We start from the raw sequence: 24,587 nt of genomic DNA, 5'->3' as shown, positions 1-24,587 counted from the left end.
CTTCGTGTTTGGATCCTCAGAGAGAAATGAGGCAGATGGAGCCCTCATCATCTCTGAATGCTGTTTCCCCCCCAGTCGGAGGCAGCTGATAGAAAACAGAGTCGTGCAGGCCAAGACATGATTTGCATAGTAGTGATTGTACTTACTGTTTCTGTTCCATTTGTCCTTTTCTGTCACAACTCAAGATTCATTTTTTTTTTCTGTTCTCCTTGCTTTAAGACATTATAAAGATATATCAAGTGTTTTGAAAAATGAGTATCAGAATATTTTGCATATTAAAGGATGTTTTCAGCTGGTAGAGACCCTAAGAAAAGGTTACGGAACTTCTAGAAAATCACACAGATGAAAGAAAGCAGAGTGAATTGCTTTCTTTAGTAGATAGAGCTTTTGCACTTGCATTCCGAGACCTTTATTTTTTAGTATCCCAGATGGTAACCTGGAGCCACATTGCCATCATAAACCTTCTGTTTTGCTGTGTAGGTTTGATTATTTTATTTGATCTTGTTAAAAATCTTTGAATCTTTTTTTGGTTCTTGCTTTTCCAATCCGAATTTTACAGAAATGTTCCAGCCTGTTTTCAAGGGAAATGATTTACCTTAAGTTAATTTTTCTTCGCTGAGCAAAAAATCCTCCAAGTATTGTGGAAATGTATAGGGTTAAGTGCTTGGTGACTAATTTCTTGGTCATGTGTGCAATCCTTATGCTCAGAGTCTTTTGAGGATTTTAATTCAAAGAGAAGTATTAAGTTGAGAACAAATAATTTTGAGGATTCAGACTGTTCAGTCAAAGTAATGTTTTTGTCTGTGTGGCTGCTGTTGGGGGTCTGTTCACACCCCATATATTTATTGCTTCTTCCCCATTTCTAAAGAGGTAAATATACACGAAAAATCAGTGCTTGCCATTCTAGGGATCTAAAGAAAGTGGTTAGCCTAATATTGCTCCTGAGGGCTGCAATAGAACTAGGACTTTCCCTCTGCGTTCCTGAAGCTCTCTTCCAAAAGTGTACAAATAGGCTGCATTCATTTTTCCCTATGCTGTTCTCAGCTCAGGTCCTGAAATGATTCTCAGTGCTAGTAGCTATGTAATAAATTCTCCTCTGCACAGATGAAATGGATTCCTCTCATATTTCCATTTATTAAAGGAATCATGCTGTGTTATTTCTTCCAAGATTGGCTTTATAGATGTGCTTGGGAAACTACAAGGAATGGCATTAAACATAGACGTCAGACTTAGAATAAAGAAAGAAAAGCAAGAACGAGAGTGCAACTGTCTGCAGATGTGCACTTTGTTTCACATATTGCCACAATTAGAAAGTAGACCTATCTGATATACTGTATTTCCAGTAATGAATATATACTAAATATCGTGTTGTACTTGGCATATTGTAGTATCCTACTATTGCCTTGATCTTGCCCATCCACTTTTTCTGTCTGTTAGGCAGGTTGCTTGAGTTGGATGCTTTGTTTCATACAAAATGGCAGTGAGATCATCCAGCGTAGAGAATGCCACACGTTTTTATTTTATAAAGAGAAATGCTTTTATCTCCAGGTAATTTATGCAGTCATGTTGATGGAGCACCTCCTCCCCTCCTCCTTCTCTGACCTTGCTGGCTGCAGGGCTGTGTCTTTCCCATCTCTCTCTCCTCACTCCAGCTGCTGTTGTGCAGCAGTTTTTCCCTTCCTGATGTCTGCTCTCCTCAGAGCTGAGTTCTGGCCAACGGTGAGTTCCTCTGGGAGCAGCTGGAGCTGGGTCTGACATGTCATGGGGCACTGCTGGGTCCTGCTCTCAGGGCTGCACTCAGTCTTAGTAGATTGTGTTGTTGACCAAGTGCATTATAATGTTTTGCCCAATGTAAAGTTCCCCAAATGCATTTATGTATGTCAGGTAACGGCCAGGTTGCAGCAGTCTCCTTCACCTGATAATCTTTAAATAGCTATGGGAGAGGAAGTTTCAGGCTATTTTATTTTACTTTCATAACTCCTCGTGTCTTGAAACCCCTCTGGATGAGCTATGCACTGAGTTGGCTGAATGCAGTTAGGTGAAGTAAAGAAATTGATATTACAACAGTAAGGTCTGAAAAGCATTTTTCCTCTCATAAAATCTCGGTTTTGTTTTGATTCAGCTTTTGGCAACTGTCCTTGACCTATGAGTTGACCTTATCTTAGTAGCTGTTTATATTGATGGTGTCACTGGAGGCTGGATATGAAGCCTCGGTGTACCATCTGCCTTCTGCTAACACTTGTAGGGATGTTGTCTGACACTTCACTGTCTGCATATGGATGTTGAGAGGAAAAGGAAAGACTGGTTTTTGTGGGGTTTCCAAAGATGTCTCATTATGGAGATGCAGCTCTTTCATTTTTTCCATTATATGCATCATTATATAAAAAACAAGTAAGCCACTTTACTGTCATCTACCAAAGAATGCAGATGTCCAAGGTGGAGCACATTGGTTTCCTCATGGGTAGCTTTGAAGGTTGCCAAAGGGAGATGAGAACTAACATTTCCTCTCTGCTCAGTGACAGAGAAATATCCATTAGTTCTACTAGTTTCAGACCCTTATCAGTTTATGCCAGGTTCAGAGTACTTGCTTAAATCAGGTAATTTTTTACTTAGTTCCTATAACCTTCCATAGATCTTGGTACTAGAAGATATTACATCAGTGATTGCAGATGTGATAAGCAAAGAGAAGGGAGGCATTCAACTGTACTCCAATAGATCTGTGACTTTAGATGACTTCAGAAATAGTGATAACTAGATTTCTCTTGTAGGTTTAATAAAAAATATCGTGTTCTAATTTCAGGCTTCCAAATCAGTTCTGACTTCAGAGAAATCAGTGTCTGAAATACCTGAAGCGATGGATGACTTCTTCTGCAATTTTCTGGCTGGTCTGGGTATGTCCAGAACCCTTGACTGCTTCCAAACTGAATGGTAAGACATTTTAAATAACGAGCTAATAGGATACAGTAGGAATAATAGGAAGGGAAGTTCAGGATTCAGATATTTCAGGCTGCATTTCCAGAAAACTTTCAGAATGAGTCCCAAATATGCAGCATTCTACTGAACAAATAAATGTGTTAGATGAGAACTATTGTTTTTAGGACAGGTTTTCCCAAAAGCTGAATCCAGGGAGCTGCTGAACAGGTACCTTTGAAGGTGTCTCTGCATTACACCTAACTCCAGGTGTTTGCAAGCCTGCGGTGATCAGGGCCTTGGGCCTCTTTTGTGACCAGTGAAGAGAAATGCCTCGTTTGTGGGTATTGCTTAAATATACTCACATCTTCATTGACTACCAAAGAAGACTAGAAACTAGCTGCAATCCAGAAATTGTTGATTGATGAAATAAGTCCTGTGCAAAATGACCAGCATTTCATTTCAGTGGTGCTGAGAAATACCGTGCTTCTGCTATTTTCTTCCTTTCCAAAACCTGGGTGCTCACTTAAACACTGAATGCTCTGTAGTGTATCATAGTACTACGTCTGTTTTACTTGTTTTGCATGAATTTGGGCGTTTGTCATAGACCTTGTATTTTGAAGTAGAATAAGCACAGTCTTTGACACTTTGTATGACTTAGTAAGTCAGTCGAAATTGTGTGGTAGTTGGCTTGCTTCTGTTTATTAATTTCAGTGTGACTTAAATGGTCCTTAGGGAAGGAGCACTGTGGTTCTGTACTTGTTTCAGCACTAGGACTGATACGAGGAGCGTAATGGGAAAATGTTTAGCAATTTTTATGGGCAAAGATAATTAATAGTAGATGGATAGAAATAGTGACCTTTTTGTGAAACTACAGCTTCCTTTGAAGCATTTACTGTCTGAATTTATATCGGTGGCAAAACTCGAATTGCTTTTTAACAGAGCAAGAGCAGGTTTTAGCAGGCTCTGTCTTGTAAATCCTTAGGTGTACATGCAATTTTTGTTCCTCTGTGAGTAGTATGTTTAATTTCAGTAGCATTACAAGTAAGCTCAATGTGTCAGGATATAGTCCTGCTGTATAGCAACTAGCTGCATTAATACCTTATTTCAAAACCTTATTTCCTGTTGGTTTGAGAGAGATAATTTACAATATTAATGAAAGTGAGAGCAGATTAGTGTACTCAGGTTCCTCATTATGTATTGGGACGGCTCTCTTGGTCTCACGCTGTGGTGATCAAGTACTAATGGAATTTCAAATGAGAAATTAATTAACGTAGAGAAAATTTATCAAAAGGGCTGCTTTGAAATAATTGTCTGTCTAAGATCTAAAGGTCACTTAAATTGAAGCAAATGATCTGTTTATTTCAGAGTTTGAAAAAACATTTTGGTATGCTGTCCAGCACGTAAGTATATAAATAAAACAATCGTGACCATATAAGAGGTTATGATTGTTTTAGTTTAAGGCAAACTCATTATTTTTTTTAATGTCTTGAAAAAATTCATAGCATTCTCAGTCATTTTCTTCACATAAGTATTTTTTACACATTTTTTTCCAATTAGAGTTAACATTAAACTACATATTCTAAAACTAATTTAAACTTTCGGTTCCTTTGATATACAAGAATTTATAGTGCTTTTGTTGCTCATGAAATACACTGGATTGACAGCTCTGCAATATGAAGTGCATGAGCTGATCAGCTGTGAATTGATGTATCTGACAGTCTGCAGCTCCTAATCCCAGAGAGCTCACTGCTGCTGGCTGCCTGGTACCAGTCTGATGAGCAGATGAGGCATTTGCTGCTCACACACAGCATGGAGCTATCACTGCCTTTAGTTAGTAAACTCATTTGACGGGTTATCTCCAAGTGTTTTAGAGACCTAGAGATGGTGGTTTCACTTGGGAATAAAATGAGCCCTGCAGGCAAATTACAGAAATAAGATGTGAAAATTCTTTTCTTTTTAATGTGGTTAAAGTTGTGAATAAACTTATATGATCATACGAGGTGAAAAGCTGTCTGATTCTTTTGTATACCTTGAAAAGTTTGTCTGGGTCATGTATAACAGAGCATTTGAAGCAAAGCTGCCATGTCCTCCCTGAGTGTAAGGGCAGATTCATTTAAAACCTTTTTTGGTAGAGGAAAATGGGTATAGGTTGTGATCCTCCACGCCATAACTCCCTGAAGACAGTGGAAGCAATCTTGTTTCAGACAGACCTAAGTTTCTTCTGTTTCTTCTGTTGTGGGTCCTCCTTTGCCTCAAAGTCGTTCCATTAATGCACATTGTGCCTCAGGCTCATAAACCCTGAGAGAAATGGTGGCTTATTAGTTCCAGAACAGCATCACACTAAAACAGGCTCATTTTTTTTTCAATTAGAGCTGGCGAAGAATACTCAAATAGCTTCAAGTGTGCTTGCAGAACTGAAGCGGGGGTTATGCATATTGTCTTGCTCTTGGTGCTAGGCATCATGCCGAGTGTCTGTCTACGAAGATGAGAATAAAAATCAGTTGTTCCCAGCTTTTCCTTTATTCCCATTCTTGAGGTCATTCAGAAGAATCAATTCCGGTTCTCAACTTGTGCTTGTGATGATTGAAACATGTCTGTATAGAAACGTCAGCTTGGATTTATAGGGCACTTGCAACTGCAGTAAGTGAATACACTTTGCATATTTTGGATCAGGAGCAAATAAAAGTATTTCCTGATACTGTTTGTATACACTAGTTATACATTCAGTTTGTAACTTCTCACTTAATCACAGAAGCATAAATTTATATTTATTTGTCTCTTGCTGCAGGAGATGGAAGCTTAGATCCTCTTTGTCTTAATCTAGTTTTGCACAAGTCACTTGCCCACAGAGCAAGCATAACATGATAATATGAATTTTCTACTTATATGCCACAATAATAGATTGGAAGAATACACCAGGGCTTTGTTTTTTGTGCTCATTTCTTTCTTAGCCTTCTGTTGAAACTGTTGAAGAGGTTATCAATTAAAATGATAATTTTCTGTAAGAAATTCTTGTAAAAGCTGAAACTTGAAATTATAGTTCCTGAATGCATCTCTAGGTGAGTTATCCCTTGATAAAAGATTATCCTCAGCTGTCTATCAGTTAGTTTAATTGCATGGCCTGTCTGCAACCTGATTGCTTTAGAACTCTTAGGAGCTTGAATTCAGTGTAATTGATAAAGTAGTAATGTATTATTGTAAGTCAGTCTGCTCTGGGCTTTGATCATAAGATCATAGTTGGCCATCTGTTCCTGCAGGTTCCAAATTCTTAGTTAATTGTAAGTGGTGATTTGAGAATTAGAACTCATTTGTTCTGAAAATCTTAAAAAAAAAAAAAGCTTGTGTGTGCACAGAAATGATTTCATTTTGCATCACAGTTCCTTGCTGTAATGGAATGAAGTGAGAGCAACAACTACTTGGCCATCAGCTAGGCATGCAGGAGCTGTTTGAGCTTTATAGGACTGGCTTGATGAAATGAAGCCTTGCGATGTTCTGTGTTTTTCTATTCCACTTCTACTGTGTGCCCAAAAACCTTTGTTTTTGGGAGGGCTCTTAGATGAGAGTGAGTTTGTCAGCATTAATTGTATTCCGTTAAGATTATCTTTCAGAGATTTTAGCTCTTCTAGAGGCTGACTTCATCCATTATCCATGTCTGACGCGTCCTCCTGTAGAAAGTTGGTATTTTTTGTGAAGTGCAGTTGGGGCATTCAGTGAAGAAATTTTCCATAGATTTATGATCATTGGCATTGAGAAGTGCCCTTCAGTATTTTTGGTAGGAATTATATCTGCACATCAGTCAGTAATCATAAAATAAATGAGCTTCCTTCTTGACATTAGAAGTCTGTTGCTACTGTAATTTGCTTAAGAAAACAAAGTGAAGAAGCAATGAGTTCTGCTTTGGACACATTCAGCTTAATCTTTCAAAATCCTAATGTCTTTTGGTGTCAAATGTGAATGACAGCTTAATTTGTAGGAATGAGCATTTCTACAGCTACCCATAGAATTCAGATAAGCAGCTGACTATAGGAAGTCATTTGGATGCAGGAGTTTCTAACATTCCCCTGGATTTTTTTTTTAAAAGATCTCAGATAACAGTTGCTTACTAAGCAAGAGTCCCCTATTCTGTAGAACTTGTTTCTGCAGCATGGTTTCTTGACCTAGGAATGCTGCACTTACTGACTGCTGCATTTCCTCTGGAATAATGTTTCTGTCATTTCTTTTTGTGGGTTTCTTCCAGCTGCAGTCAAGATGAGCAGGGATAAAGCTCGTACGCTTGGTTTTCATCTGATAAGAACTACTTAAGAGTTCTGCTGAACTTATGTGGAACTGATATCATGGCTGCACAGTGTCTTTATCTTCAGTGTGTCTGTAGAAGTTTGTACCAGCTCAAGGTCTTGCCCTTCCTTCTTTCAGGATAGAGGCAAAGGAAGAAATGAAGATTTTGTACTTAAATGAACTGGATTCCAGAAGAATCTCTGCAGCGTGTGCATGCATAGAAATATCTTATAATTGTACATATGTGCGTGAACCTTGCTATGCTTTGGAATGCTTGGACAGATCCTCATAGCTTCCAGTCATTCCTGGAATAAGCGTGGTTCTGCAGAACATTTTTTGTGATGACATTTACCTTTTTGCTGAATCCTTTGTAACATTACTGTTTTCTTTTTTTGTATAGAAGGTACTTAGATACTTTCAGTTGCTCCTCATTTAAATGTCTTTAAGACTAAAATTAATAGCGTCAAAGCTTGTCTTTTTATTGCCTCTTAGATTCATCTTAGCTTGTTCTGTTGATGTCCTTCCAAAAGATGAACATTACTAGAAGGTACCAATGTGTGACTGAATGGCTTGAGTCCCACTGGTGTGGGATAGCGCTGTCACTAATTGCTGATGATTATAAAAGAGGTGAATGCCTTCAGTTAGGAAATACCTGCCTTTGTAATTTCTATAAATGCTGACATGAGAGGCGAAACACCAGTGAACTGAGAAATAGGAAACGTGGAATAAAATCTCCTTCCATCTTCTCCTAGGTACGAACTCGTAGAGAGAGGTGTGTTCACAGCCAAAGACGTTGGGTTTGTGCCAACTGTGTATACCTGCAACCAGCAGCTCAAGGCTGAGAATATGCGTTTGAAGGAAGATTTGGACAACTTTAAACGTGCTGCTAAGTATGTCATTTGGCTTAACGAAGCTTTGATACGCAGTAGGAAATGACCAGATAAAGTAAACCCAAGTGCTTAATGGAAAGAATAAATTTGCGTTCATTATGCTGGCTGCACATATTTATACTTTTATGTGACAATTGCAATTAAAGCTTAATTCTTTTTTCCTGTGTTCTTTTGGAAACAAAAATCTTGATTTTATTTTGTCTTTACTGGGCTATATAACGTAATTTTCAAGATGCAGTGATCGGAATAAATTAATACAAAGAATCAAGAGGTTATAATTTGTAGAAGAAGGACGTAAATTATCATGTGTATTATGTAGTAATATATCATACTATAAATTAGAACTACTACAAAATGTCAGCATAGAAAAGAACTATTTACTTTCTTCTTAAAAAGAAGGCAAGAAATCAATCACTTTGGTCTTAGCAGTATGTCAGTATAAATACCCTTCATTGATTACATTTATGTGTAAATTGCAGTTGGTGATATTCCAAGTCATTTGTACTAAAGATATAAGAGAGTTAAAATATTTAGCCTGTGTAGTGGAGATGCAGTCTTTTCTGAAGAAAGGTCAATCTGCACGTGTTCTTTAGGAATTAACCTTAAGAGATAACATCACACTTTGCTTTGATTTTTCCTACTGCTTAATTTCAAAACATGGGCCTGTAGAAACCACGTAAGCAACAGTCATGAGTAAGACAATCAGGCAAACAAAGTAACTCTCCATCTTTCTGGTTTTTGTCTAGATTGGTCAAGATATTTGTTTTCATTAACATCTATATGAACAACAGCTACTTAGATCTTAAATAGTCATTATCACCAGCAGTGATTATAATCAAATTATTTTCCAGTGATAATGATTTGTTACCTTTTAATTGGAAAAATTAGTTGACTGTCGTCTAATAGCTAAGTGAACGGCTTTAGATAGAGTCAAACAGCACACCATCAATTAGTCTGTTAGATGGGCCATATGTAAAACACTCCTTTATTTTCATCTGCAATTTGTTTGGACATTGGTTTTGAGTGCTGAGTGTCTCCTGTGTACGTTGGAAGGCAAGGAGCCCTCACATGCACAGTAGAAGACAGCAATACAAAGCCTAGCCCTTCTGAAATGCATTATTGTTAGTAGTTCTTTTTTTCATAGGACTTGAACTAGCAGTGGGCATTCACTGTTAAATGCTGCACTTACTCCATGTGTATCATATGAAAACAGTGGTACAGTTACTCCTCCTTTCTGCCGTGGTAGGGAGAACTTTCATAGTTTTCCTGCTGGTATCACGGTTGAATGTGAGTAACCGTGGAACAGCTGGTAACAGTGGGACCTATTTCATTTGTCAACATTTTTTATATGAAATGCGTTTCTTTTCATTGGTTTAGTTCGTTTCACTTATTTGTTTTGAATATTCTGTGAATTGAAGCAGTACTGTTTCTGGAATAAAGAGGGAAACAGAGAGGTTTTGCTGTGCTGGTAGTGAATCAGTGTTTCCTTGTCTTTAGGCTAAACCTTGGCTGTGACACCTGGCTCTATCTCCTTTTATTGAGGTGTTTAATGAGATTGTTCTTGTTTGTCCATTCAATAACCAGAGTCAGTACCTTTGCTATGATAAAGTTAGTATTTGTCAGGAGTCAAAATTACCTAGAGGACAACTTGGATTTTCAAGTATTGTGAGACAGAATTCACCAACTTGCACTTGCATCGGGGATGCCTGGGAAGAAATGCTGATTTGACTGGTTAGAAAATAATGATGTCTTAGCAAAATATGAGTCTTTCTTTGATATGTGGATCTCTCAGAAAGCTTTCATGGTTAGAATGCAGTGCTGTGAAGTGTATTTGAAGATAGCTTTTAATCACGTTCAGTATTTCTGAGCTTGCTACTCTTGACAACCTTCAGCTAAAAAGGGGCAGTGTTTGGGACTAAAAGCAGTATTGGGGCCCAGGTTAAAGGCTGTAAAAGCAGTTGCCTTCTGTAATAATGGTGTTTAACAACTGGTGGAAGGGTGTTAAGAAGGGAAATGTAATTTGGAGTATATTAATGTAGTATTTACGTGATTGCATGACAAGCAGCAAGCAAATAGAGTGAATTTCAGTCTGTTGGTTGTGTTTCACTGTGACTTTTCATTGTTTATAGGGAAAATGACAACTGACCTCACTGACTGGATGCAGCAAGTGTACGTGTCTAACAGATTGTCCAATATCTGAAATTGTCTTGAAATATAATAAAATCCCTCAGATGTATATATTAAAAGAAATAAATCAGCCATTCCCTTAAAGCTTAGATATTCTAGTAATGTTGAAATAAATTACTACAAACAGGTGTATTCTGGTAGGAATAGGTTTGTTGTGGAACAATAGTTAAAACATACTGAAGTCTACTCCGTTTAGTTTCATCTTGAAGGCCACAGCTGATCTCCGATCCTTTGATAAGGGATGCTATCTGCTATAATATTTCTCTAATAGTAGCCTAGATATTCTTCCTAATACACGAGAAACACCTGAAAACATTATCTGTAGAAATTGTTGACTCTCAAAGTAAACTAGTTTAATTCATTTTCTTCAGTGATGATTTGTCATTCAAGAATTTAATGTTATAGTAACACCCTTTGGTTGTGAGCTGAATAATGAATTATAACTTCATAACCATGTTAAACTCTGGCTCTCTAATTTTAAGTGCCTTGATATTTTCCTGTGACCAGATCCTTTCCTTCTGTGTTTAAATATATAGGTAGATAATGTGATGAGAAATCAATTGTGAAATTGCATTAATCACATGGACTGCTGTGATAGAAATTCTTTAAACTTTTAGGAATTTATTTAGTAGAAGGAATGAAAATTGCTTAGGATCTCTGTCAGAGCATTTTATAAGTACACAAATACCAATTAGGAAATTAAAATATTTGCAGGTAGCTTTCTGCCTTGATTTTTGGAAACATGCTCACAAGTTACAGGCAGTGTAATGGTTAAAAATAAAGCACTCTAGGAAAATGCATTGATTATTGCTATTCCTGCGCTCACCAGCAATAAAATCAGTCGATTTCTACCTCACTGCCAAAATTTTCACAATCCTGCACTTGTTTATTCATTTACACCATGAAAAAATACAGAAGGTTCACATTGTTTGTGTCATGCACCATATTTAAACTCATCTGTTTAATTACGTGGTAATTTTAATGTTCTTGATGCTAGATAGGTTAAATAAAAGCAGGAGGGTATACACTTACTAACATTCTCTTTATTTTGATTAATATTCCTAAAGCTACAACTTTCAGCATCCTGGAGAATTGGCTTCCACATGAGTTTTGTTGGAACAAGGCACGAAACTTACCTTTGGAAATCCCTACTTGGTTTTATTGAGCTCTGCCCTCTTCTGCCATTTTTTATCAAACTACTTGAGAAGAGTTTAAGTGGATAGGCGTGCAGTCTCTGATGTGTATCTTAACCAAGCCATCTGCTTAGCTTAGAAGAAATGGGTTTTGTATTCCAGGTCTTATGGCAAGTCAGATTTTATGTGAGTTGTGTTACGATGGAGGCGTTTCGCAGAACTGTACTGAAATCAGTGATGATTCATTTACCTCTCAATTTGTTTGCCATCCTCATGAGTTTCAGCAGAATCATTCGTCTGTACTTTATATCCATCCCTATGTCAGTGTTCCAAGTTACTCTGTTTCACAACTTTAGCGTGTGTGTGTACACAAAGCTATGTATGTGCCTGCAGCTTTATGGAGTCTTTTTCTAGTGGTTTCTGCAGGGGAATTCCTGCCTGTTTGCATTTCTTTGTCAGCTTTGAGTGCTATACACTGTCATTAAATTCACTGTGCTTTTCTTCAGGTCTTTTTGACTGTTGCTGCTACAAGCAGTGTTTCACCTATAAATATGATAGTTTGTATCAGTAGTAAATAAAGCAAATATGCATGTATAGTGAATATATATTATTTGTACTATAAAATACAAGGCATTTTATATGAGATACTTACAGGTCCTGTTCCTGGACCTGTAATTTTTGCATGCACTCTTGTCATAGTGGTTTTCCTAACAATTCCACTCCTCAGTTGAGGATGAAATGAGCTTTATTTTTGCAAAGAGCAAATATCTGATTTCTGTGCAAAGTAATTTCAAGCTTCCTTTGTAATTTAATAATGCATGTACTAATCTTTCCTACCAAATACACATAAGTAAGAGCGAGGAGAATCCTTATATTGTAAATATGCAGAGGGGTATTTTAAGTTTACAGAGGAAAGTGTCTGTGTCCCCTGGCTGTATGTAGAATATGCTTAAAGAAAAACAGGTTATTGGTATGTTTGCGATTAATTTTGGAATTGATCCTTTCCTGCCTGCTGTGATGTACAGAGGATAACGCCTGGGAATAGGCTGCGTGCTATTGGGTAGAGCCTAGAACTTTTCTTCCAGAAACACTCTAAACACATGTATTTGTAGGGTGCTGGGGTACTTTTCCATCTGTCTGTGTCTTTCTGATACGTCCTGCTAACTCTGAGGTTTATAATGCCAGAATCCTATGGATTCCACCTAAAGGAACGGAGGAAAGGTAAGGAGGTGAAGTGTCTCCATGGTTTTGTATGCCACTAAGCAACAGAAAACCTTAAAGTGTATTTTTTTTTTTTTTAACCACAGGGCATACTAGCAAGTCTCACACTTGGATACAGTACATATGCGCTTATCTGAATATGTATTCTATGTGAATTGAGCACACAGTAGGAGGAAGCTAATACATTTCTCATGTATTTTCTGTTTACGTGCAGCAAAGCAAAAGAGGCTTTCCTAAAAATGCAGAAAGAACGTGACTTCCATAGGATGCACCATAAGCGAGTGGTCCAGGAGAAAAACAGGCTTATATGTGACATTAAAAGGTAAAAATCAAAAGGGTTTTTTTATTTAGGTAAAACTAAGATCTTCAGTAGTTACCTGGTGTGTGGGAACTGTTAGGTCATGGCCTGAACCAGTGATTGAGCATCTGGTGAAGAGGCATGGCTTGCCCCGGGAGCACAAGTGTGAGCATTCGCTTGCATGACCGAAAGTGCGGACCCAGAGACTGCCCCTCTGTAACCTCATTTAAGGGCTGGTAGCTGACAGGGGAACATCTCTGTTAGGAGATGACTTCTCACCAAAAACTCCCAGAGAGCACTCACCTTTGAAATGAGGTAAGCTGTTCTTTTCTTAGTACTGGCTTATGACTGATGCCTTTCACAGGTTGGCCTCCCACCAGGTTTTAGGACATTTCCTACTTCTCTTCACCTGATACACCTGGAAATAAGATAATATAGAGGCATTTAAAATGCTGAAGTAAAGCTGGCTATGTGAAACTTACTGTGATGCTTTGATTGCAAATAAGCCCAAACTGGGCTGTTGGTATTGAGTTAAACTAATTCATTTTAGAAAATTTAATTTCATAATTCTGTCATTCAGAAAACATAATAGAATTCAGTTTACTATTGTGTCTCTTTCCCTCAACAAGTAGATCTTGTATGTTGTCCATATGAAAATCGTTGGGCCAGCTGGAAGAGTTGAGTCTAGAATCTTTTTTGCACATTTATGCACATTTATTTTACAAATAAAATTGTAGAGTGCTTTATACCCTTTATAGCTCCAAACATTTCCTAGAATTCTGGCCTGTCACTATTGTTATCAATGCGTGCAACAGAAGCTATGATTTCTATGCATTTAACTTTCACATTTATATGTATTAATGCAGGAGAACACTGTTCACTGACTCTGTATGTCAGCATTTTGCAGAATGCAGTCTTTTTGAAGCTGTTAGTGTCACGCGTTGCACTGATCAGTTTCTCTTGAGAGATTATATATCTGACTTTAATTTGGTCTGAGGAATTAAAGTGGTTAAATATTCTAAATATAATGTTCACTGCAGTTAACAAATCGTCACCATATTACCCATTTTGCCTGGATTAGGATCTTAGTCAGTAGTTTGGGGAAGTTATGGAGGCGGAAATCTCCGATTTAACTCATCTTTGAGGAAGCATTTGTCTCTTCTTGTTCACAGGCTGAAGGCACATTATGCTTCATACGAACCAGTGCTGAAGGAACTGACTGAGAAATACCAGTCTGCGCTGAGGCAGAAGATGTTAACTAGTTTGGAGAGAGACAGAGCAGTTGGGCAGGTAAAATGATGGCAACCACTACTTGCGAAGCTGTACCAAGTGCTTTTGGTAAATAATTTGATAAATAGAATATTTATGGTAGAACAACAATGATAGCTTGAAGCAGGATATTTTAGTGAGTATCATTTTATTTGGTAATATGTTAATATTGAAAATATGTGAATCTTAGTGCTCTAGGTAGTAGTTCTCATTTGTTGCCAATGCTTGAAGAGCAATGCTAAGTAATGTGCAGCTGCTGCACATTCATTCCTTGTCAACAGAGTGAGGAGAGGTGTGTTGTTACTACAGATTCATGTGTTTCCATCTATGCTTTTAGAAATCTCTTAATTTTACTACTATTTATTTATTTTTCTCCTAGTTGTGACCAGGAGTTACAACTATCTAAATGTATTTTTTCCTAACTAGTAGGTACCAGAGATCTTGTGACAGGAATACTGGAGTACTGTTTTGCTTCTGTGATCTTATTTGATGTATAGGTTGGTATACACGGCATTCCATTCCATTAGCACAAAGTACTATAAGCACAGATAGGATGGGCAAAGAACAGAAAATTATCTTTGCTGTGTTTCGCTAATAGCTTGTTTGCTTTGAAGGAAAAAAAACTCTGAAAATGCATTGCATTTCAACAGTAGCATTGGCTGTACGTGGGTGACATGAAAGGAATTCAGCATGCTGACGCTCTCTTCTAATAGTCCTCATCTCTCATTTCCTCCTTTCCTCTGCCTCCTGTTTTGCTCAGGTCACCTGGGGGCTTACTTTAAAAGTGTTCAATAAATAAAAGAAGATGTGTTAAAGAAAAAGAAAGGTTACTGTCCAAATGTAGTTATTCTGACTCAGGAATACAAAACATAAAATAGTTCCAGTGCAATGGAATCTCAGAAATGTAAAGAGCTATCCTGTATGAACTGTAAGATTTCTGGAGCGATGGTGTTTTTGGAACAACACCTTATTTTGTGGCATTTTTTGTGGTAAAGTTGCATGTCATATTGTACCATGAAATTAAAGCGCTAGCAGTGGTTAAAAGCTGCTAGTGGGGTTTGGTCCCAAATATTACACGTGGCTTTAAGAAAATTATAAAAATACTTTGAGAAACTGTGGATGGCTTGTCTTTCATCACAGTGTTGCATTGGGCGTTTCCAAAATCTAGAATTAGATTTAATGTTTTTAATTCACAGAAAATAAAAACAAATGCATATAGCTTAAGCAGATATCAATGATGCATGTTATGAACACAACAAAATCAGAGTTGGTATAACCTCTTCTTGTTCTCTCCTCTGCTCTACTTTAGGTTGCAGGTTTACAAGCTATATTACATAATTTAGAGTCTGGATGTGCAATTCAGATTCCTGCAAAAGAAGGTAAAATATTCCTAACAACAAACTCACACTGGTTACGAGCTTTTTCATGTTGTGGTGCATTACAAAATCTGGTATAACAGTAAATTAAAAAGACTAACATTGTAAACAGTTTTATCAGCTGTCTTGGTGACAGAGCAGCAATTTTATTATGTGAATATTTTTTCTGGCTGAGGACAGTGGGGCTGCTCACGACAACATGAATGTGATTAACTGTGGAAGGACTTAATATTAGGAATCTATATTGTCTGATTTTGTTATTTTATCTACTAATACTCTTCTTTTTATGAGTGGGTTTGTTTTTTTTTTAGTTCCCTGAAGAAGGTATATGTGGTGCAATGGGAACATTTTGAAAATACTAGTGTATCTAGTGTATATCTTCAGCTGTATAACATGGCTTCAAACAACTTCCCTGTTGCTTTGAATAAATGTATAATTATTAAATTTTCCCAACTCTATCACAAAAAAATTTTTGGCACTTTATTGTCCTCTGGCTTGCTAGGAAGTGAAGTCTGTACTGCCACATATTTGTGAGCACCTCTTCCGCTCATAATTTTGTACCTGCTTCCAATTTCAGTTGAATTTGATGGAGAGAGAGAGAAGTCTGAAAGAAAGCAGGTTTAAAAAAGACTCATGAAAGTAGATGAGATGATAAAGAGAAGCAGTAAGCTCTACTCTGACAACAGAGCATTCATAGGAGAAGGGTGTTTTGCACCTAGCTTCTGTCATGAGCAGTACTTCAGATTTGACATTAGAGAACTCAGAACTTCTCAATCATGTAGGTATTACGTACCATGCAGCCTTCCAATGAATCATTTCCTGCAATTAAGACTTAAAGAAGTCCCTTGAAGCACACCCAAATAACTCTTCTGTTTAGATAAAGAGCATACCCATTTTTATTTCTGTATGGACCTGGAAGGGTTCTGTAGACTTACTGGTATAAACTAAGCTATAATTTTTATTTTATATAGAAGCAAATAGCTACTAAATTAAAAAAAAAAAAAGTAGAAGTTCTGTAATTATAGATTTCATCTATGAAAACAGTAGAACACTGTTATCTTCCTGTTTTTTGGATTCGGATGCCTTTTTTGTATGAATTAATATTGTGTTTCTCAGCAAGGTGCATTTTGGGCCCCCAGAATTTCTATCTGTGGCTGTGCGTGTGGGATGTGCTCTCCCCTCATCTTTAAATCTTGTTACAACTGAAGATACAAACCTGTGTCCCACTGGAGTGAGCTGAACTCATTTTCATTCCACTTCAGACAGTGAGACAGAGAATGGGCTTTTTGTTTTGTTAGTTCAGGAGGAGGGCATATAGCATTCAGCTTTTCATTGTACTCCAGTTTGCAAATATATATTATGGATTCTTCCTCATGCTAGTATTTTGCATTATAGATGCTCTGTCTGTCCCTTTCCCACTACACATGCTTTCATTTGTTATCTGAGTGAATCCAAAAACTGCTCTCCGGCTGCTCACAGTTCTTGTTTGTTCTTCAGAAATCTTGAGAGCACTTAATAATACCAGAAAGTGACAAGCAGGGGAGCACTTTATAAATGAAGAAATAAAAAAAATAAAGCATTTGGTCTCCAGCACAAATTATTAAGCTCATCAGCCACCCACATGCTTATACAAGCTTTAATTTTCCTCATACCCTGTGTATTGCAAATTAAGCAGTATTTCAGTTTGTTTCTTGCCAACACTTTGCCCTCTAATATTACGTAATTCTTACTGCACTCTGTAGGTCACGCTCATGTCTCAGTGGGTGATATTCTCTGATTCAGATACTTTCTGTAGCCTCTTGAATTCTTATTCATGTGATGGTGCAGTTGAAACCTTGAGCAGCAGCAGTGCATGCATACTGGTGAGGTGTTTGCTGCGTTTTTCTCTAAATTTAAGTTCTTAATTCAGAAGGAACCGGTGCTGTTGGACTGGCAAGTCTCTGCTGTAAAGAGGTGTATGGCTGCATTATTTTTTCCAGTTCCCATCTCTTGAGGACTTTGATACTTTGTACATTGGTACATTTCAGTTAGAAGTCAGTGAGCACTCAGATTGGCAAGTTTGCCAAGGTGAGATGCCTTCTCTGGCCAGCTGTCTGCTTTCATTGCAGCACGGAGCTTGGAGGTGTGAGGATGGCTGTTTGCCTGGCTGCAGGAGGTTGCCTATCACTGCTGCTGCTTTTCTCCCACACAGTAGCTTGGCAGAGCAACACCTGGAACAAGGACTTTGGCTGGAGGACATTGAGGGTGGCTAGTACCCAGGTTGGGAGCTGCTTGGAAGTTAGAAGTTTTGAATAGCAGCAGTGAGGTCCAGCACAACCAATCCATTGTGGGTTGTTTGCTTTCAGCGTGAACTGTGCAGAGTATAATTGAGAACGAAGGGAAGCTTCTCAGAGCTTGCATTATAAATGTATATCTGACAGCTAGGTAGAAGAGAAAGTAAGGGAATTTAATGTTAAATTTGGGACGACTATTCTGGGTATTTTACTTAGGCATTTGATGTAGTTACCTTTAGCCTGATGCTTTTCAAATATTGGAATGAGCTAGCATTTATGATACGGGGCATGTAATTTAATTTACTTACTAGATGTTCTTTTGTTTGTTTTTGTCCTGCTGCCAGTCAGACTGCTATTTAGCTTTGCAAATAGTGCTTGTACCCAAATCTTCAAGAGTTGGTCATCTTCAGGTGTTGTTTAAATGCTTACCAGTTTAAGGCTTTGTTTTCTGTTCACTCACCATGTTTAGAGTTGACAGGAAGAACTGTTAACAGTTACAGAGAAATTAATTTGTGCTTAGGATTAGAACTTGGCCATTCGGTAGGATCTTTCTACGTGCACTCAGAAGTCAGTTCTGAAAGATAAATTGGTGTACTTTGATTTTACGTTTTGAGTTAATTTTTAAAAAGGATTGAATGTTATTTTGCAAGAACACTTGCGTTAAAGCTGGTCAGAAAAATGGTGCCATGATCATACATAGAGAAATCTAATTATGAAAGAGAATTCTCAGGTTTTTTTATTTTATTTTTATTATTATTTTTTAGGATATTGATAGATATTAACAGATCAAGACATAATGTTAAGTAGTTCTATAAGACAAAAAAAACCAACGCTTTTGCCTGAAAGAACTAAACTATTTTAGTAATGGTTTACTTATAAACCTGGCTACGTGCTATTCTAACAACTGGTTCTCTGAACATCTTGTAGAGCTGTTAGTTGCTCAGTGTGTATCTTGAATTTTCTGAAAACAGGAACTGCTTATTTATTACCCAATTATATTCAAAAGTTGAACTCAGTAAAGTTCTTTAGTCATGGTTGAACTGCCTCATTGCTAAGCCTGATAACTGTTCTTTTCCTTTCTTCGATCTGCTGTAATTGCTCTTAGAAGGTCATGTAAAAAGAAATTTAAAAGCCACCAGCTAAAGTAGTTAAACCTAGTTGTCCCAGTCCTAGCTGCGGTGCAATCTGAATACAAGATCTATAAACACAAGCTGTTCACATCTTAATGCAATCCTAATGGTTCTTTGCCGTTTGGCTTCTTGTTGTTGAATGGCTAAACCCTTCAACTCTCATAACTCTATGTTCATTTACAAGTATGTGCATTTCAAAGGCCCCACAGGTAGCAGTTGCTGAGTGAGGAGGAAGCGTTTGCTTAGAAAACTGTTTTGCATCATACAGTTTCTCAGACAGAAAGTTATTTAAGGTGTCTGTGGTGGTGGATTTAACTTCTGAAACAATGAGAATAGAGAGATTTTGTCAGGCCAGGTATGGCTGTTTGTATGAATTAATTTTACTTTGTTTTGATATATAGGAAAGTTTTGTGCTTTTAAAATCCATTATTTTTGTCTCAAGAGAATCATAGAATGGCCTGGGTTGAAAAGGACCTCAAAGATAATCTAGTTTCAACCCCCCTGCTGTGAGCAGGGTCGCCAGCCACTAATAACACTAGAGAGGGTTTTCTCATGTCTTCTCTCCTCTATAAAGACAAAGAGTCCATTTTGTGCTCAAGGTTTTACTCACATTTTCTTGAACATCAGCAAACATTTAGACATGTGGTGTTAGCTTCAATTATTTCAACCTGGATTTTAGCTGTGTAATCTGTTTCTGGAGCATTGTAACTGTCCAAATCCTGCTGGAATTGTACATTTTCCCGTTGTGTGTACATACTGCAGACTGTTGTAACTAGACACAGGGATAGAAATGGACTGTACTCAGATGCATGGGAGCTGCCACTGCTGAGGGTGTTGAAGAATACTATTGTTTTTGCCGGATACTGGCAGTTTGCTATGTAGTGGTACATATGAGCCATATCTTTCCTCGTATTCCCTTCCACCTATTCTGACAATTTACAGCTATTTTAACTGCTTAGGATTTCTGTGCTGTTGTCAATGTGTAAGTAATTGCTTGTTTGGAAGGTGTATTGTGAGAAAGGGCAAAGAAGTAAAAAGGAATGTAAGCTGTAAATCAGAGTAATGCGTTTGTGGTAGATATAAGGTAGGATGCAGTGAGATGATGAATTGCATCCATTTTATTGTGACTCTGTCCTGTACTGAAAGATTCAAAATTATTGCAATGTTTTGAGGGTGAAATCTGAGCTAGCTATTATTTAAACTGAAATAGGTCCCACCAAAGCAATTAGTGGATTGTTAGTTATATGCCTTCTTGGAATACTTAAAGTGTATGTTGCAGTAACCTTGGATATCTTTCTATTTAAAGCAGTGTTTCTGCTGAAACTTTTTATGTCTAGTTAATATCAAGAGACATTTTCCAGGAAAGCGAAAAATCCTGATGACACTTATCTTGGGTTTTGTTTTATAGCTGGCCATGAATGTGAAAGGAAGAAGGGTTTGGAAGGTTCCACTCAGAAAGCTCTTCAGGAGGCAAGGCAGCAAAAAATGCTTGATGCTGATCCAGTTAAAGATTCAGAGAAGAAGAGATATCCAAAGGTATGCACCTTTCTTCTTAGTTGCTCAGTATCTATGCTGACTTATGCTAGAAATGATGAGTAAGATTCATCAAGGTGAAAGATGTTGTCCAACGTGGCTGAAAGCGGTCTGTTCTGTAGTGACAGATGAACGTAAATAGGTCAGTAGGTATCAAATTCTTATCTTTTAATGTTACTTTCTATTGGGAGTAATTTTTCAGGGAATGATAGAACCTCTTATGAGCTGAGGCCAACAAACTACTTTTCAAAAGCCTGATGCAGTCACCCCACGAAGAGCAGTGTCTACTAATGCATATTGTTCTGTTATGTGTTTTCTGTAATTTCGGAGAAATCTCGATGTATTCCATAGGACTTCACAAGCATTTCAACTTGTTTCAACTGGTTTCTAAGTGGTACTAGATCTAGGGTACTAAAAGGAAGAAAAATAAGGTGAATTATTAATTGTCAGTGGTATTTTCTTAACTTGAGTGTACCAAGATGTGCTGCTGTTTTATTTTGCAGGTTGTACAAAAATGAATTCCCAGGAGAATTTTTCTAGTTGTTGGAACGTTTGTTTTCTTTACTTGGTTTATTTATTTCTTTATTCATTTTAAAGTTACGTTTGGGGGCTCTGTGATAGTAAAGATCGAGGTAAACATTCTAAAATGTGGAATTTTTAGGCTCTTAGAAATGTTGCTCTGGCTTATTTTTCTCGTTTGGGAACCACTGTTAGGGTTGATATGTTTCTGTAGAAAGCACAACACTATTTCTGTTCAGGTTGTTTTAGTGAAAACCAACTTGAGTCTTTCATTTCTCCACAAAGATATGTCTCTAGTTTTTTGTACATTTTATCTGTTGGTTTTTTTAATTTAAGAGCATTTATTTTGTTTGATACCAGTAGTGTAATTCTGCTTCTGATATATTAATTTATTTCTTTCTTCATCCCTTTTCAATGTCTCCAAGTTTTTTATACTTAAGTCTTGCTTCTAAAACACTTCCTTCTCATGGAAGTAACTCCATCTCTACTGTTTGCCCACCTATTACTCGTTGAGTATTACTGAGTCACCTGCCAGTCCCTTTCACCTTCTGTGTTCTTCATCCAGTGCTTAGAAGTGTTCATCTTAGACTCTTACCTCCTTCTTTCATTTTGACTTGTGAACAGATGAATATTTCTTGGCTTACAGAATCCCATTTTTGTTCCTGCTCCTACTGAAGTCATCACTACTTTTATAGTAAATTTTAGTGGAGTTATGTTTCGTCCCCAGAATATATAAACTCTACTCAGGTAGTCTGCCTGTCTGGCTTGCTCTTGTTCTTGAAATTCATGAGCACTGTTAGTTGACTGGTTCTGGCAAGCATCTGCGCTTCTGCAGATCTTATGTTCCCAAATGACTCCTAACAGAGGCCCAGATGTCTTTATTTAATCAATGGATTAAAAACCTGGAGCAAGTCCAGAAATAAGACATCAGAAAATAGGGGCGTGTTTGAATGTGCTGGATTTTTGTCGTGACTGATGGATTTTAGATTTTAGGTATGAGGTTAACGACAGATTGGTTCTGAGAATTAAATCATATGTGGGTTGTTTTTTTTCCCACTTCACATAAACATCAGAGGAAATGATGAGTCTGTAGGAGGCAAGAGAGTAAGTTAAAATTGCTTAAAACAAACGTGCTCTCACAACTTTGTCCTGTAGCGTGCATTTATTGAATTTTAGTACTAATCTAATAACTTTAAAAATAGCGTATTTGTGCTAAACATTTTGGCTTGCAAATTGCTTGTTCCCATGGGAAGGATTAGGTGTAAATGAGCACCCTGCCCTTTTCAGATCAATTTATGTAACGTTTGGAATAGACTTGCATGTGCTGCCTCATCTCCTTTGGTCCATATCAAAAGATCGGGTCAATTTGTCTCTTAAGTGACTAAGCTTCTTTCATATAATGCTCCATTTCAATGAGGCTGTGTCTTTATTAAAGAATACACTATAAATAATAATTATGTTCTCATTTGTAGTGATGACAATAGCTCTCTGAATGTATTTTGGGAGGTGGAAACTGCTTACACATATTTAAATTAAGGCTGCACTTGCTTTATACCACAAATAAAGGAAGGAGTATAGTTAAAAGCAAATACACTGTCATGAAGTTATATCCTTGAGCCAAAATTATAAATGTTTGTGTTAGCTGTACAGCTATGGAGATTAAAATAATTTAAAGTCTTTTCTGTGTCTTGTAGCTAAATAGTGATGTAAGAAATGCCTCTGCTTACTTCTAAGTAGATGCAAATATGACTCATAGCTGAGGTAGAACATTGACTCGAAGGACAGGCGTATATTGTGTTACTGTAATATGCTGTATTAGCTGACATGTAATTTAAAACCTAATGTCCCTTGGAGATGAAATTTATCCTTGAAGTAGGGAAAAAACAACTGAAAGTTTTTTTGAGAGACTGTATTCTCTTGATTTTGAAATCTTGTTTTACAAGACTCAAATAATCCAGTAGCAGGCAATTAGGCTGAACTGATTACTTATCCAGTTCTTAAAAAGCCAGTATCGATAGCATCAATATTATTAGATTATTAATTTGCTCAGAGTACTGCTTTAAACGTTTAAGTAAATTAAAATGTACTTACAGATCATTAAAATTAAGGAAGCTTTAATAATTTGACTTCCACTATTCACTAGAAATTTAATTTTTCAGTATTATATTATTCTTACTAATTTTTGTCAGGTTCCTCACAGACTATATTCTCTGTTTGATTTCTGTTAGTTATACTAGTAGGGCAATTGCAGCTTCTCTATATCAAGTTGATTCAATTTCCACATATAATGTATTACAACGCAGTTTCATTTTCTGGAATTTTATTTGGTATAAAACTTTATCAAAAGGTGCACGAGACGTTTCCAGTGACCGAGATGTTATCTGTCTCTGTGGAATGGATTTGAAAATTATAGTGAATGGCACATTAAAGAAATTACAGAAGTGAAATCCAGTGATCATAAGTAACTGCTAACTTTTGTAATTCATAAAGCTTGGAGTCCAAATAGCACATGCTTACATGTGTGAAACCCAGTTTTCTCCTCATTTGTGTGTAAGATAGCATATGAAATTTAGAACCCCACAGAAGCTTCTGTGAAACAGAAGAGAAGCTGAAATAAATGATGTCTTCATCAGATTGTTGAGCTTGACTATAAGTTATATGTGAATATGTAAGCCATATTGGAGCAGAATTAAAGAAATAGGAAGGGTAGTAAATGAAATAGGAAATTGTTCTGGGTTTGCAGTAAAATTAGCAAGAAGGTACTGATTTGATTTTCAGTAGAGAGAAGAAAAGTGACAGAAAAGTCAGGTGTTCTTATTTCTATGGTCCTTCACTGGGATGGATTTCCAGTCAGATCTCTAAGAAAATTGATACCAGATAGAATTACGAAAGGTTTCATTCAAGAGTATGAGAAAGAAAATATATGCATATGTATTTTGCATATCAGATGAGGAACTAAGTAAAAAGAAATTATAGACTGATAATTAAAGTTGAAACTCCCAGAGAATTCTGGATTGAAAAAGTGAAAATGTCTGCACATATGGAAGAAACAAGAGAAGCTGTGGATAGAGGAGAAGCAGTAAATGTTGTTACTTTACGTCTTATTGTTTATTGTAAGTGCTTCTATGTTTTTAATCAAGCTTTGGTTACTGTCTCTCAGGTCATTCTTACAAGAATCCATGGAAATTTGACCTGATGAAAAGTTTCTTAATGGAAGACAGATTGAAATAATACAGAGATGTATTGAGTAGGTATTTGCAGGGATATGTTTTCATTAATGACGTGGGAATTGAAACAAAATACTCTGACTAAATTTGCAAACCAGTTTATTCTGTTTGGGCTTGACTGGAACAGTAAGTGCAGCTGAGGACAGGAGTACAATTCAAAACTTGACCCATTGGAGAATTTATGGGGGGAAAAAAAACAAAGGCAGTGTAAGAAAAGGTTCAGAACTCTACCTTTACAAAAACAGTCAACTGTACAAACATGGATCAAGATGAAAACAAGCAGTTGATTAAATACTGTTTTCTTTAGAATGGAATCTAGCATTTGTTGTATAAAACAAAATTA

At 37.0% G+C, this 24,587-nt stretch overlaps 1 protein-coding gene across 1 annotated transcript in view; it reads left to right on the top strand.

The window, feature by feature from the left end:
- The window catches only part of SPAG16 (sperm associated antigen 16), a 351,197-nt gene that overhangs the window by 6,076 nt on the left and 320,534 nt on the right, over nucleotides 1-24,587 (top strand). The window contains exons 5-10 of the mRNA XM_031554276.1: nucleotides 2,801-2,928; nucleotides 7,941-8,078; nucleotides 12,834-12,941; nucleotides 14,090-14,207; nucleotides 15,496-15,565; nucleotides 20,374-20,501. Of these exons, the coding sequence (XP_031410136.1) occupies nucleotides 2,801-2,928; nucleotides 7,941-8,078; nucleotides 12,834-12,941; nucleotides 14,090-14,207; nucleotides 15,496-15,565; nucleotides 20,374-20,501 (690 nt within the window). The remainder of the gene's footprint in view (nucleotides 1-2,800; nucleotides 2,929-7,940; nucleotides 8,079-12,833; nucleotides 12,942-14,089; nucleotides 14,208-15,495; nucleotides 15,566-20,373; nucleotides 20,502-24,587) is intronic.

This window comes from Meleagris gallopavo, chromosome 7, assembly GCF_000146605.3.
Source record: "Meleagris gallopavo isolate NT-WF06-2002-E0010 breed Aviagen turkey brand Nicholas breeding stock chromosome 7, Turkey_5.1, whole genome shotgun sequence".
NCBI classification, from domain to species: Eukaryota; Metazoa; Chordata; class Aves; order Galliformes; family Phasianidae; genus Meleagris; species Meleagris gallopavo.
This window is presented reverse-complemented; position numbering and strand designations above follow the sequence as displayed.